Source organism: Aythya fuligula, chromosome 2 (genome assembly GCF_009819795.1).
Source record: "Aythya fuligula isolate bAytFul2 chromosome 2, bAytFul2.pri, whole genome shotgun sequence".
In the NCBI taxonomy this organism is placed as follows: Eukaryota; Metazoa; Chordata; class Aves; order Anseriformes; family Anatidae; genus Aythya; species Aythya fuligula.
This window is the reverse complement of record NC_045560.1, coordinates 34,493,374-34,509,233: the sequence shown is the minus strand read 5'-3', so window position 1 is coordinate 34,509,233 and position 15,860 is coordinate 34,493,374. Positions and strand designations below refer to the sequence as shown.

General features: G+C 39.9%; 1 protein-coding gene across 6 annotated transcripts in view; it reads right to left on the bottom strand.

Annotated features, from left to right (window-relative positions):
* The window catches only part of MPP6 (membrane palmitoylated protein 6), a 52,829-nt gene that overhangs the window by 17,928 nt on the left and 19,041 nt on the right, over nucleotides 1-15,860 (bottom strand). For 2 of the 6 annotated variants that reach the window (XM_032181240.1, XM_032181242.1), the window contains exons 2-3: nucleotides 4,755-4,876; nucleotides 45-197 (exon numbers count right to left, since the gene is read on the bottom strand). In XM_032181240.1, the coding sequence (XP_032037131.1) occupies nucleotides 45-197; nucleotides 4,755-4,871 (270 nt within the window). In that variant the 5' untranslated portion in view covers nucleotides 4,872-4,876. Of the gene's footprint in view, nucleotides 1-44; nucleotides 198-4,754; nucleotides 4,877-7,111; nucleotides 7,124-7,519; nucleotides 7,609-15,860 lie in introns of those variants that run through there. The other 4 variants (XM_032181238.1, XM_032181239.1, XM_032181244.1 and 1 more) reach the window with 4 other exon arrangements.

Below are 15,860 nucleotides of genomic sequence, written 5' to 3'. Positions count from 1 at the left end.
TGTATGTGTACAGTGATAGAGTGGGTAATATAAACAGGTGGCACCTGAAAATGAGGCTCCTTCAGTATTCCAACCAATTCTGCAATGTTCTCATCTTTATTTATTAAGGGACTGATGTCTTCAAGAATTTCATTCACCAGCTCCAGATTGTTGTCACTGACAGCCTCAAGTTTAGAATCTTCTAGTCGCTCATGAGCCTGTAAGATAAAATAAATATGCACCCTTCAACAGGAAAGCAGCAACAGTTACATACAGTCCAATACATACATTTTGTTTTTATAAACGCTGAAGGATTTTACATCCTTAACTACTGGACACAACAAAAATTACGAGCAGCACCTGTCAGATATGCTTGCCTGTCCATACTTCCTATAACCTCCATGCTATCTACATACATCAAACAGTCCTCTCTGAACAGTAGCATGCCTCACATCTTTTCTGCTTCAGAACCTAGTACTTGTGTACCTTCTAGAAGGACAAAAAATAAATACAGGATCTGCTCAAAAAGATATAGTCTGCTTTTGAGAAACATTTACCTGAAGCTCCTCCTACTCAGAGACACCTGAATGACAAATTCAACAGGAAAACCTGCATAACTAAGGGAATTCTGAACAAGGTCTGCAGCAAAGAAGAGTAACAGTATGTTGGGCTGGAAGGGTAAGAGTGTTGGCTGCATGCTGAGGAAGGTGATCCTTCCCCTTCCAGCACTGGTGAGGCTGCACTTGGAGTCCTGTGTCTGTTTCTGGGCCACCCAGGTCAAGAGAGACATGGGCATGCTGGAGAGAGTCCAGTGAAGGGCCACTATAATGACAAAGAGACTGAAGCATCTCTCCTGTGAAGAAAGGCCGAGAGAGCTGGGAATGTTTAGCCTGGAGAAGGGAAGGAGCCTCACCCATGTGCAGAAATACCTGAAGGGTGGGTGCAAAGAAGACAGAGACAGGCTCTTTCCATTGGTGCTCACTGGTAGGATGAGGCAAGAGGGACAAACCAACACACAGGAGGATTTGAGTATCAGGAAACACTTTTTTTTTAATGTGAGGTTTACTGAGCACTGGCACGGGCTGTTCAGAATGGTGGTGGAGTCTCCTGCCTTGGAGATACCTGAAAGATGTCAGGACATGATCCTGGACAAGCAGCTCTAGGTGGTCCTGTTAGGGTTAGGGTTAGCAGGGGCATTAGACAAGACGACCTCCAGAGGTCCCTTCCAACCTCAAGCGTTCTGTGATTCTGGGACTACTTTTTCATCTTTCTAGAGCTATTGCTGCAGATACAACACTTTCCTAAACATTGCAAGCACTTAAATTCAAGGAAAGGTAGGAGATTTGAGCTGCAAGAGAAATGCCTCATAAGTTGAAATGCTTTGCTTATTTATTATAGGCAGCACTTTATCAAAAATTAGGGACTAAGAGGAGGCCAAAAATAGCTAAGACTCTCAACACATTCTGAATTAAGAGTTATTTACAACACTGTAGAAACAAGAAGTTAACAATTGCTGTGGCAGGTAAAAACACAAAAAAAATCAGACCAATTTAAGACTCCTCCATATATACTTCTATATATTTATAATTTGTATGTGCATGCATCTACTTGCTTATCAGTGCTTTAAAACAGATGTTAAAATAAAATTTTGCTAAATCCAATAAACTTTGTTCCCTGAAATCAACTGGGTATTGAATCTTACTTCGCATCTATAAAATGCCATTTCTGGAGAAACAATGGTCACTGGAAAGGCTAACTTAACACACAGAAAGGCATTTCAGACATTCCCAAACACCCTCAAACCAAATGACCATGATTACAACATTCATACAGCTTGGCACCTACACACATCCTCCTTAGTAAAGGAATGCTATTTTGTACATAACATGTACAGTAAACAGTATTGTCTTTTAGAAGTTCCCTTCTTTTACAGCAAGTAGAAACCCAAATCTATTGACTTTTAAATGCACTCCAACTTTTACAGGATTAGAGAATTTGGGTTACCTCCTTTGCTACTTTTCTTTAAAATGTTACCACTAACAAGATGCTTAATATAAATACAAATATCCCCACTCTTCACCCCAAAATCAAGGCCATCAATATACAGCAGAACAGAAAGTTTGTTCGTCAACAACCTCTTATCCTGTACTATGCTGGGGAGTAGCAGAATATGGAATGGTATGAATATTTAAAATAAAAAGGAATAGCAAACTTAGATACTATATTTTATTTCAGTTCATAATTTCAGCAATGCTAAATCAAGTATTTAAATTCATTAAATGTTCAGGTAATAAGGATTTTGCCTTTAACAATCTGAAATCCTAAATACTGGACACCATCTGTTTATAGATTAGATTAGATATAGATTACATGAAAATGCATTTTACAATGATTTCACTTACTTTCCCTTTCCCCTCAAAAGCCCCTTGAAACACATTTACTTAGGGACATGGTTTAGTGGTTAATATTGGTGGCACGGGCACGGCTGGACCAGATGATCTTGGAGGTCTTTTCCAACCTTAATGATTCTATGGTTTTATTGGAAAAAAGTTCATAGGTAAACACAAACTTCAACACAAAAAAAACTACCACCCGCTGAAGAATGGAAAGATACAGTAAGTGAACCCTCTCCCAAAAAAACAACTGTAATATCCAACTTAATACCTTTATTCTAGACAGGAGAAGAGTGAAATTACTTTAATGCAACTTGAAAGGATTAGCCAAACTTGGCATTGCAAAATATTATAAGCATATACTACCTTTATTAATTGCCTTAATATTTTAAGGACTGAAAAGAAAAAGGTTTTGTTTTTTTGTTTGGTTGTTTTTGTCCTATTTGACTACAATATAATGATTAGTCTTAATAGCAGACTAACGAGGTGTAAGTTTTAAACTAAAAAGGGTAGGTTTAAATTAGGTATTTGGAAGAAATATGGTGGTGGGGTACGGGAACAAGCTGCACAGAGACGCTGTGGATGCCCCATCCCTGGAACTGTGGAAGGCCAGGCTGGATGGGGCTCTTGGCAGCCTGGTCATAGTGGCAGGTGTCCCTGCCCATGGCAGGGGGTTGGAATTAGGTCTTTAAGGTTCCCTCCAGTCCCAACCATTCTGTGATGCTATCATTCTAATCAAGAAAACTGAAAAGTCTTTTACATTTCTGTCCCTGTCTGAAATGAATGTGCACAACTAATCTGACCATCTCAGGGTCAGGCCAGAATTCACTATTCTGATAAAACTAGCTCTTCTTTCTAATAGAAAAACAAGGTTGATACATTTTCAGAGTCAAACGTGTATGTATGAACTACATACACTTCATGAAATGGGTTATCGTTTTCATTCTTGTCCTTATTTAGCTCTGCTGGTTAGGAGTGGGGTTTAGGGTTCAATTCCGAAATAATTACAAAAGAAAAAAATGAGTGTGGTCATGCCATATGGACACAGTTAAATCTTTCAGCATTCTAGATAAAGCAGGTTTATAGCTAAGATCTTGTCTGTTTCCTTTACAGGCACTTTTTTTTTTTAAACATCTGCTAGTCGTTAAATTCCCCATAATTGGAATTGGCGATTAATGTACAAATTCTTTGTAAGAATAAATGCTTTGCAATGAAAATTTTCTTCATGATAAAATTTAAAGATGAAGTATATAGCAGACACTGAAGCTGGAAAAAAAACATAAGCAAGAAAGTGTTTTAACTTACTCCAGTAAATTTAGTACACAAATTTTCCCCTCTGCAGTCATCTCACCAGCAGATGAGACACTTCCAGTATTTGTAAGTTTATTGCTATGCAACTTTTTCCACTTGTAACCCATGGTTTTGAACAGTTAAAGAGAAATGAATTCTTATATGAACTCTTATGAGATGTTTTCTTTTCCAGATATTTTACTGAGCAAAATCCATGCACAACAATTCTTTAGCTTTACAGAGTATTTCATGGCTGCCTAGAGGGCATCTCTTCAGATGTCTGTTCATATTAAAGTGATAGCTATATTTAAGTTAACTGTTTTTTCTCATGTAAGGAACCTATTTTTATGAAAAATAAGAAAGAATGTAAGGGCTGTATAATACTAACTGCATCTCCTTATGATAAGCTACATTTTAATTTCAGAAACCGAAGAATTTTTGTAAACATCTTACAATAAGAAAAATCTTACATAATTAGTAGCACTACCATCTAAGAATAAAATATTTGCATAATTCAAGACCACAGCTAAGAACAGTCCACATCTGAGCGCTGCTAATCAAAGGTCCCAGTATTACTCTGAGATCTAGGAAAGGGCCTGGAGAGAATACTCACTGGGTTGACCAGAAAGCCATTTTGAGCCAAAGACAACAAGACCTGTTTACGCCACGGGGGAAAGAAGGTTATTGCTCTCACTTTTCATCGTTAGCAAAAATGCTAGAAGAGGGAAGGCATATGGGTTTTGCACACAACGGTGGTCACAACACTATATTAATACCAACTACTTCTAATTCCAAGCATTTTGATGTTTTCTTCATAAATAATTTTAACACATTATTTCTGGAGTCTCTGAATTTTTCTTTTTCCTCTAGATCTTCCACGTAAAGATCTTACTCTTCCAATAAATCACTGTATGCAGAAGTTAGATTATACCAAATACGCTACATCTGCTTTCAAGAACTCTTTCAAGTCCTTTAACAACACATACCAAACATAAAAGCCACTGCTGATACCTCAGATCCATACTCAATGTTCACACAGTAGTAACAATTGTCATATTCCCAGATTCTACTCAGAGCAGCAATTTGAAATACCTTAGCAAGTGATCTTACAATAGGGTTTTCCATAATTCCTTTGAGAAAAATCAGGTCTATTTCTTCAGCGCCTGTTGAAGTCGGCAGATCAGTAAGGTTATCCAGTACCTGCTGCATGGCTGCTGGTAAGAGGGAAAAAGAAAAAAATTACGTAAGTACCGACCAAAATAGCCTTGGATAAATAGCAAAAACTCTGAAAAATACCACAATATTAAAATTAGAAATTTTAAGTAGCCAACTGCATACTGAGAGCAGTGGAAAAAATGGAAAACTACTTTCTTATTATAATTAGAAAGATGGAGGGGAGGTATCTATCCAAATCCTTATCACAAGCAACTTAAATCCAGAAGCAGCACATTCCTTTTAACATTCACTACTACTTAAAGACTGAGGAAAAATCATCAAGTATAAACTATGTATATGATATGCATAATATTGCAAATACAATAAAAGCAACTAATTCATGTCTGGTTTTGTCTAATCTTACTTTCAGATAAAGTTTTCAGCCCTTATGCACACCAAACACCTGCAAGTTTTAAAATGTTTTGTCTTTTCCAACCTAAATGATTCTTGTTTCTATCCCCAACAGTCACTTACAACCTCCAGTTCTGACTTCCTGCACTCTGTGTAAGTGGTGCAGATGCTAACACCAACTGGGCACCACTGCATGCTGCATTGGGAAATATATCCTAGAACTTGAAATATATTTTACCTGCTCAGTGGAGGATTTCCTGGCTATCTACAAACTCACAGAGAGAACTATGGCAACTTGGGTTGACAGTGAGCAACGGTGCCAATGAAAAAGCCTGTAAACCCTACCATCCCAGCTGTCTTGTCCCACAATGTCATTTATGATGTGAATGATGAGAATTTATTGTATAACTGTGTCCTTCAACCCTTTTATTTAAGATGAAGTCAAATAAAATAGATTTTTTTATGTTAGGCAGCAGGTCCGATATGTCCACGTACTGCAGAATTCTTGTGCATTTGGGCACGTAGCCCTTAGCCATTTGTGCAGTAGCTTCCCAGGCTAGTTCCAAGCTTGCAGAGATGAGCATGTGTAAGCTTTGGCTATGCACAAAAGGAGGCAGCACTGAAGGAAGTTATGATGTCCTTCACAAGGCAAACGGACATTTTTTTCCATCTTTTCCAACATACAACTAAACATTCTCATCTTGTTAGTATTATCTTAGTGAATAACCTATACTCTTCTTGTTTTTAACAGTATTCTTTCAAACTCCCGCAGAGTTATGTTGCATGCTCAGACAGACACATTCACAGGCCCACTAAAAATTTTCTGCCAAGACCTTCAAGAAGCTAAAAGTACTAGAAAAACCACTGTGTACTGCAGTGCTCCACATGCTGCACAGCAGTATACATCAAGACAATCAGAAAGCCTATATGCTCCTTCTCCCACACAAGAATTTACCCTTAACTTTCCTCGTGGCTTTATAATGAAAGCCATTATGAAACACAGCAAAGTAAGAGCACAAACAGCATTTCTCAACACCTACTTTCTAATTTGAATGCTTCCTAGAAAACTCCATTTCAAGGAAATATTTTCTGGCTGTGCTTGTTCCCAAGTGGAACTGACTTTTCAGCAATCAAATAATCTTATATACCACATTTTAACCACAGCCCTGAATGTCAGAAGACTTCATTTTTTAATAATTTTAACCATACTTCTCGCTTCCAAAAAGCGAGTCCTCTGTGAAACCATGAGTAGGAAGGAAAATGACACTTACATTATGCTTTCAGACTTTGAGGCAATACTGTTTCTACTTTTTTAACAGACAAAGTGCTGTTAGTGATCACACATTGCATAAAGTCACCAAACCAAACAGCTGAATAAAATATAATACCACTAAGTATCTTTTTTTTTTTTTTTTTTTTTTTTTTTTTTTAAACCAGCTATAAGGTAAAGCAATAATTTGGTGTGTGAGAAAAATTTTAAGAAGCTTCAAAAGAGATTATACAGCTGTTACCTGGTACAGTAACAGAACAATGTTTATATGGTTAACTTCATTGCTTTATGTTCACCTGGCAAAAAAAAAAATATATTTTTTTTTATTAAAAAAATCTGACCACAATCAAATTTTGTTTTGCCAAAAGTCATCAAAAGCATCTTCGAACAGGAATTATGTTATTTTTTATTAAAAAAAAAAAAAAGAAAAGGCAATAACACATGGAGAAGCAGACAAGCTTTTTGTGATGGACTAGGCTAAGCACTTTCATCTCACTTTTGAATTTACTATGCAAGTCATGGACCAACTTCAAATGCAGTTCCCAGTCAATGTGAAATGCTAATATTTGCTCACATGTAAAAATAGCTTTGAAAGTTTAAGCAATATATTTACCTACATATGCCTTTGATCTTCATACATGTATTTTCAAGCAATTTGATTTCCCCACAGACAGTTTAACTGGGGAAAGGAGAGGAAAGGGAAATACACTTTGATAAACGTGATAGATCCAACAGTCCCTTGTTTATTCATTCCTAGGAAAAAGTCTTCCTAAACTACCACCAGCAGGAGATGCATTGTCTCCAGGTTTAATTATAAAGCTCTTTCAGAGCAATGTAAATATACACAGAATTTCAAGTAGCGGTATTAACTGATACTTGAGTTCTTTCAGAAAAGTATCCTCTCTTTGGAGCAGCAGGGATGAAAGCTGAAGATGTAAATACTCACAAAGGGAAGTTGCACTTAAAAGATCAGGTCCCACTCAGAAAGAAATGGAACTAAGGAGTTTAGAGATCATCATACCTAAGTATCCTCTCAAACACTGCCTTTTGAGCCTCCCATCTCTTCTCATCTGGTAAATCTGCCCTTGAAATGTTGCTAGAGGTTTCTTGCTGGAGGAGGCAGAAGGGAAAAGATGAGCAGAACTTAAATGTAAGTCAGGCATGTGAGAACTAAGAACTACAGCGAACAAACACATAGCCTGGTAAACCACCAAATTGCATAAGCCTGGTTCTTGGGAGTGCTTTGGTGCCCAATAGAAAGGAATTGTCTGCTTTTCCTTCAGGGGAATTACCCACTGGGTGTCTTGCCTCTCTCATCCCAGCTTTTAGAAGAAAACTGGTGAGAACAGCCTAACTTTGAGAGCACTACAATTTACCACATTCTCCCTCCAAAGACGAGCTTTTATCTATATCTCTATCTATTCCAAGATGTATCTATATATATTCCAAGACCCATCTGGGTAAAACTTCAAATTCTCATCACAACAAAAGATTTGTTTTTGCAAGGACAACAGGTACTAAGTATGGTTAACAAAACCAACTAGGAATACAGACATTACAAGAAACACACCTTGACAACAGCCTCCAGACAGAGCAGTCAGAACTGAGCAGCAGAAACAGGCTTTCAGCTGAGACAAGGTGGTGAAATAAAGGGACTCTTAGGGAAAAGTGACAACAGAACCAAGTTTGAGATAGGACTCCTGTGAGGAAATGAGATTACACTCTCCTCTCCAAGCCCCTGGCTTGGTAACAGGGAACACACCCACGCATACAACTGATTTCCACAGTCAATTTTCACAGAGCATCTTCATAACCATAGAAGGATGAAAGCCCCGAGCAAGACTCAGCAGGAAAGTACTACTCTGCTGTGTACACACGCTGAACGATTTAATCCTGCTACGTATTTGACTCCACACTCAGAGCAGCCAGGTCGCCATTTGAACCCCATATCAGAAAGGGAAAGGCAGATGTGGGGGGAAGGCATGCTGATTGATCTTCGGAGTAATCACTGGGCATCCTGAGGCAAAACACTACAAAAATCCCACTTAGGAATGTGAAACTTACTAACCAGAATTAACTCCTCCTAAATTCACATATAGCTCTTCAGATAGCAAAGAATTCTGCTGCAAAGGTTTAATCTATATACTTTACCTTACAGTGGTGAATTCAGATCAAACAGAGGTAAAATATGCTATGACAGACTCTTCCCTTCCAGCGCTTGGAGGAAAGGCAGGTTTTCAACAAGCTCTCAACTATGATTCTTCCATCAAATTTGATATTTTTTTCAGCGCCTAATTCTTGTCTAGATTAATTCTATGTAGAGGGAAGAGGAAGCATACATTTAAATAAATTTTCCAGATTTGCAGACAGAAGACAAACGTCTCACTCACAGAGGAAAATGAAAGCTTTCTAGAGTGAATATTTTGCACAGACTTTTTTAGCTCAATTGCATTTTATTATTCTCCAAGCTTACAAATCAATAGGGAACTAAAAGCAAATTATGTATAATATACTGAAATAAACGTATGCATATTTATTTTCACAACCTACTAGTTCTTGCAGGGAGGTACAGTGAATACCTCCAGGACCATTTGTGAGGCTGCTGCTTCACACAAAATCTAGAAAGCTAGATTGAAGTCTTGTCTCATACACAAACTTTGGGACCAAGTATCTTATGTGACTGAAAGCCTTTTCAAGATAGAAATATCCAAAAGAAAAGTTTCACAAGACACCCAATATGCACAGACAAAAGAAAAATTGATTTGGCTAGCCTTCGGTTAAAGGCTCATGCAGCCTTTAACCAGTGACAGCTGTTTCCATTTCTTCCATTGGTACTCGTGGTTTTAAAGAAATGGATTTCTGCTTTAACACACTGAAGGAGAAAAAACAAAAAAAAAGTTATTTCGAATTGGCCACTTCTCACCCCAGTTACAAATCCAAACATTTTTTGCAGCCTACGCTTGAGAAAAGGAATACCTATGAACAAATTACCATTTGGATCTAGTACAAACAAGTTCATTCACTACCAGACTACTCACTAAGAATACATGAAACATTGACAAAGCTCTCCATTTCCAGATAAAGTTTCAGAAGCCAGGATAAAGTAAAAAGCTCTGGGAAAGCACTGTGTAGTAAGCACATACAGCATTGTGGTTGCATTGCCACAGCCAGCTGAGTTCACCAAGCAGAGAGCACATTTACAAGTGCCTCCAGACGAGCTACACAAATGCTGTAGGACTGCAGTTTGGTCCCTCTGCCATGCCCAGATCAGTTGCATAATCCCACGCAAAGTATGCCTGCGTTGTTTGCTGGAGTCAGGTACAGTGATCCCTGAGCTCTCGAGCACCCACGAACCGTGCACCTACATCACCAGGAGGCTCCGTCCAGGCTTGCTGACAGAAAACTGCCAAGCAGGGAGCGCTGGGCTGGGGCAGCTACAGTCCTATTAAAAAACAACTGAAGTATTTCTGGGCTGCACTCCACTGGAACATCCTAGAGGCACCTTTTCTAAACAGGACCCTGTTCTCATTCAGAAACTAGAGTGGGCTTACCCTAGAAACACAGTCAGATCACTTCATGAAGGAAGCTGCTGGCTGCAGCATGCGTACCTCATCCCTCACTGCCCCATCAGAGAAATGAAGAGCATGCATGGCTGTGAATTAGGAAAGAAAGAACAGTCTAAACTGCTAAGACCCAATGCTCCTCTGGAAATTCAAATTCTGCTCACTGAATTTTTGCATGTTGAAAAGAAATGACAAATTATTAAAATGATTTTTCTTTACTTCATTTTCTCCACATCTTCTGACAAGCTGAGATCGAGCTATTTTAGCATAACTATAAATAGACACTCAAGCAGCCCATACCCTTATCAAACCCAGCCCAAGTACATCTTACTTGCTCATTTTTGGTCATGACTCTTAAGGTCACGAATGTTACCAGGGAAAAGCAAACACTTCCCATCCTAAATACTACAGCCCTACTTCTTTCAGGTTATTCGGTTTATCTACAAAATCAAGAAGTGCACATTTTGTGATGAACAGATGGACCTCACAGCTGCATCTTTTGGATAGAAAAGGACTGTTTAAAAAAAATTATTTCAGTAGAGATAAAAAGGGAACAAAGAATCACACTTCCAAAAAGAGCTGAATTAAAATATTATTTTTTATTTGGAGAGAAATAACATGACCAACAAGAAGACCTTGCCAACAGATACACAGAAATCCAGTATTGAGGAAACTGTATCAGAAAATGTAAAGAAACAATCTCAATAGTAAAGTACAAAGGCAAATGGCTTAACCTGAAGCTCACTAAGGTTGATGTTTAGATGACAAGCCCGTACAGGTGTTTAAAATGAACAAACCTTGGTAATATTTGTTAGAGAAAGGCTGTTGCAAGCTTCAGGCACAGATGAATTTGGGTTAGAAACTGGCTGGATAGCCGGGCCCAAAGAGTCGTGGTGAATGGAGTCAAATCCAGTTGGAGGCCAGTCACTAGTGGCATTCCCCAGGGCTCGGTGCTGGACCAGTCCTCTTTAATATCTTCATCGATGCACCCTCAGTAAGTTCGCAGATGACACCAAGTTAGGTGCGTGTATCGATCTGCTCGAGGGTAGGAAGGCTCTGCAGGAGGATCTGGACAGGCTGCACCGATGGGCTGAGGTCAACTGCATGAAGTTCAACAAGGCCATGTGCCGGGTCCTGCACCTGGGGCGCAATAACCCCAAGCAGAGCTACAGGCTGGGAGATGAGTGGTTGCAAAGCTGCCAGGCAGAGAAGGACCTGGGAGTGATGGTGGATAGTCGGCTGAATATGAGCCAGCAGTGTGCTCAGGTGGCCAAGAAGGCCAACAGCAACCTGGCTTGTATCAGAAGCAGTGTGACCAGCAGGGCTAGGGAGGTGATCGTCCCCCTGTACTCGGTCGGCTCTGGTGAGGCCGCACCTCGAGTACTGTGTTCAGTTTTGGGCCCCTCGCTACAAGAAGGACATCGAGGTGCTTGAGCGGGTCCAGAGAAGGGCAACGAAGCTGGTGAGGGGCCTGGAGAACAAGTCCTACGAGGAGCGGCTGAGGGAGCTGGGCTTGTTCAGCCTGGGGAAAAGGAGGCTCAGGGGCGACCTTATTGCTCTTTACAGAAGTGGTGGAGTCACCATCCCTGGAGGTCTTTAAAAGACATTTAGATGTAGAGCTTAACAATATGATTTAGTGGAGGACTGTTAGTGTTAGGTCAGAGGTTGGACTTGATGATCTTGAGGCCCCTTGTCCACAAATCCAGTCATTTTATGTTGTAAGTCGCTATAGAACAATTAACTAGATCATAATGCCCAGCTTTTATTTTCCAGTGCAAATTTACTATTTGGCAGCAGAAATTGTGATAAAAGCAACAAGCAAAGCTGCATGCTACCATCAAGCAAAATATAACTCATTCTTATCAATCTAGAAACCATACATCATCTGCTGCACATATTACTCACAGTAGCACGAATTCTTATCGGAGACAAATCACGTGGGTCGTACCCCAGAGATCAATTTACCATCTTCATTAAGGACCGGGATGTTGGGGCAGAGTGCATCCTCAGCAAGTTCACAGATGACACAAAACTAGGACGAGTGGTTGATGTACCAAAGGGTTGTGCTGACATTCAGACGGACCTCAGCAGGGTGGAGAAATGGGCTGAGGGGAACCTCGTGAAGTTCAACAAGGGGAAATGCAAAGCCCTGCACCTGAAGAAGGAGCAGCCCCAGACACTGGTACACTTCAGAGCTGCACAGCTGGAAAGCAGCTCTGCCAAGAAGGACCTGTGGATGCACGCAGGTGGGACAGCACAATGAAGATGCGCCAGCAAAGTGTCATTGCAGCAAAGAAGATTAACAGTATTCAGGGCTGCATTAGTAAGGGTGTTGCCAGCAGGCTGAGGGAGGTGATCCTTCCCCTTGGCTCAGCAGTGGTGAGGCCACACCTGGAGTGCTATGTCCAATTCTGGGCTGCCCTGTACAAGGGCATGGGCACACTGGAGATAGTCCAGTGAAGGGCCATGAAGGTGATGAAGGGGCTGGAGCATCTCTCCTGTGACAAAAGACTAAGCTGGGACTCTTCAGCCTAAAGAGAAGGCTCAGGGGGAATCTTAATCCAGCTGGATTCAGTCCTGGACAGCTGCTGGAGCAGGGGGGTTAGACCAGGCCCTCCTAGCTTCAACAGTTCCCTAACTTTGTAATTACTTTCTGGTATTCTTCACCCAGATGGAAAGCTATGCCACATAAATATTACCTTTAAATAAATACTGGTAGCCCTTATTGTTAACTATACTGAAATGGAAATCTCTGCTCTTTCTGTGATATGCAAAGCCTCAGTTTAAACCCACAAACACCATCAGCTCATTTACAGATGCCTGCGTTTCTCGAGGGCATCTCAGGTGACACTGAAAAAGCTATGCTGTCACCGGTGGGTTTAAGCTGAATATAAGAATTTTCACAACATTAAAGTAAACAACAAAAAAAAACAGACCTATGCCACCACATGACTAATTAATGAAATACTAAATCGCTAACATGCTATTTTACAGCTTCTAAATACTGTAAATAAATTACTTCTTTTCTGAGAATTTCTGAGAAGGTTATATGTTGCTATGAATATATAAAGCTTTTGCTGTAGCTGAATATTCATGACTATTTGTGTTGATCTTCCCATGGGGTACTACTAAGAAAGGAGGCAAGTTTTGAAATTGCTTCCATTTCCCCTCTAAATTTTATATTATATTATACAACTACAAGAAGGCATAGTTTAAAGGAAACCACTAAAAAAAAGTAATCCAGAAATCTAGATGTGTTTGAGGCAGTGGAGGAACAGGAGCTATTCCGTACCTCTGAAAGCCTCTACCTATAGTCCAGACAAGTAGGACAACATATATAAAAGCTTCCATTGCACGAAAAAAATTAAGCATTCCAGTATGCCAGAAGCTAAAACCTCTGTCTTGTGCCTCAAATTATAGTCGTATTTGAAATAAAATGCAGAAAAAAATGAATGCAAAAGCTTCAGTCACCATACAGCACAATCTACAGTGGGTAAAAGCAAGTCAACTGAAAGCTTTAACAAAAGGCTGCAATAAATTATTTCATTTTTTATAAGTGTTCTTACTTGGCAGCTGCAGATTTTAGGAAGGTATGTATTGATGTCACACGAGCCTAGTGTGATTTAAATGAAAACTAGCATATGTCCAAGAACAGAGTTTGGTTTTGGTGATCAAAGAATGTATTCCCTTCATGTTTTAACTACTTTAGTACCTCAGATACTAAGGAATATTTTTAGCTGATATTTTTAAAGGAAGGCAAAAAGCATTTGGTGGATATGCAGTCTAAGATACAACCTTGTACCCAAAGCTCCAGTACAAATTCAACAAATTCCAGACGGGCATCCTGCACTCCACTCTTAGCTGATACAACAGGCTGAACATATTCCACCACACCAATCATCGTCCCTGGTATTTTGCAAGAAGCAGCTGGATGAAGAAATGTGTATTCTCTGCAGTCACATCCACAGGCAGCTAATGCCAGTATTTATAGTTCAAAATGCCAGCATACCAGATGCAGCAAAATAGCACATCTTTTGCAGTATGCTTTTCTTTTGTGTTTTAACTTTTCAGCTCTAACACATACCCTTTTTGAATCAAAGCTTCCTGCCTCTGTATTTCTGTCACAGAACTGACTGACAGAATACTAACACCACAAGTACACCACAAGTAAAAGCTAGTCATATACCCAGGAGCAGGTTATGCGTAACAAAAAATAAATGATTCAGTTTATTGTACTATTTTTCTCAGTGGAAAAGTTAAAGTGAAGACACACAGAACCATCTATCACGCTGATATCCTAGCTTTATCCCAATTCTGACTGGGAATTGGGAATCAGCGAAGAGACCTTCCTAAATCAGATTCCTTCTTCGTGCAAATATTAAATTTAGTCCTGAAGAAAAACAGTGAATGGTCTTCCAAAGGGAAAGGAGAACTCCACTTTGGATGTGTTACACACCTTTAACCTTGACTGGAGACCAGTCAGCACTGTCACAGTGGGTGAAGGTGAGCTGTGAGCTGCAAGTTCTGCCCCACTTCTAAGAACAGACAGACCAGCAACAACAGAACAGGCAGCTCAAGTTTTGTTATGAACACACATAAGAAGCATTTACATTTTCATCTAGGCACGCTATGTAGGCATATTTCTAAAGGAGGAAGCTAAAACTCACACGGACTGTAAGGTGCTCTATTGACGATGTGAATGTTGAGGCCCAGAACAATACCTATGTCATGTGCTAGTTTGTAGCACGCTTTGCGTGGTTCTGCAAACAGGACAAGGTATCTTCTAGAATATAAAATTAGGTACTCTATTCACAGAAAAGTAACAGCCTTGTGTACAAGTAGCAGCACTCTTCCAGTCCCAGCACCTCCAGAGGATCCCATGAGGAACCCAAACACTGGAGATCCCACTGGCTTCCCTGGAGGCTGCATCTCAGGGGTCCTTGGGTGCTTCTGCCTGAAGGCACCTGAGCACTCCCATAACCTAACAGGCCATTCCCTTAATCTTGGTCATCTTGGTCAGCATTTAGCTTAAGCTGTTCTGCTTCCTATTCTTAAGGTTTTTTATAGCTAGGAAATAATGCTTCAGCTTTCATTCCCCTAACGTAAATAAGGAATTTTCTCCTCTTCTGTGTCATAAGGAAAGAAGCAAGCCTTACATAATTTCTCTGTACCCGTTCCAGTCTGCACCTTCTTCCAGCATAGACAGTCCAAATTGTGCAAAGTACACCAGACAGGAGTCTCGGGATTGCCTTGCACAACAGCTTTAATATTTCCTTCCCTACTGATATAGATTGATGATGTGATCTATGGTTTTACTTACAGTTACCTTATGCTGTCAGCTCAATCCACTGGTCTGACACACAATAACACAAACGATCTATTTGAAACTCTGTCTCCTTCAAACCTTAATTTGTAGCTGAACTGCCCTTTTCCTTAAGTGCAAAACACTGTATCTGTCCCACTACTATTACTCTAGGCTTCAAATCAGTTTCTTCACACTTTTTTTTGATCTTCTCTTGCTCCAGTGCCAGCTCTAAGACAAGGAACTCCACCAGAAACTGTCTTTCATCCAGACACTGCTGCTGCTTTTAAGACTGCCAGCTGCTACAGGTTGAAGCTGAAGCAGGACACATTAAGGCATGCTAATGATCAAGAATTTTATGACAAAAGGTTTTGATATTCAGTGACATAAAACTGTATTAACACATTCTCAGACTTATTTCACAGCAACAGCAGAATGTTTTTGAATGTAAAAACACAGCACTTCCAAAAACTGACTGTCCCATCACAATGCAGCCA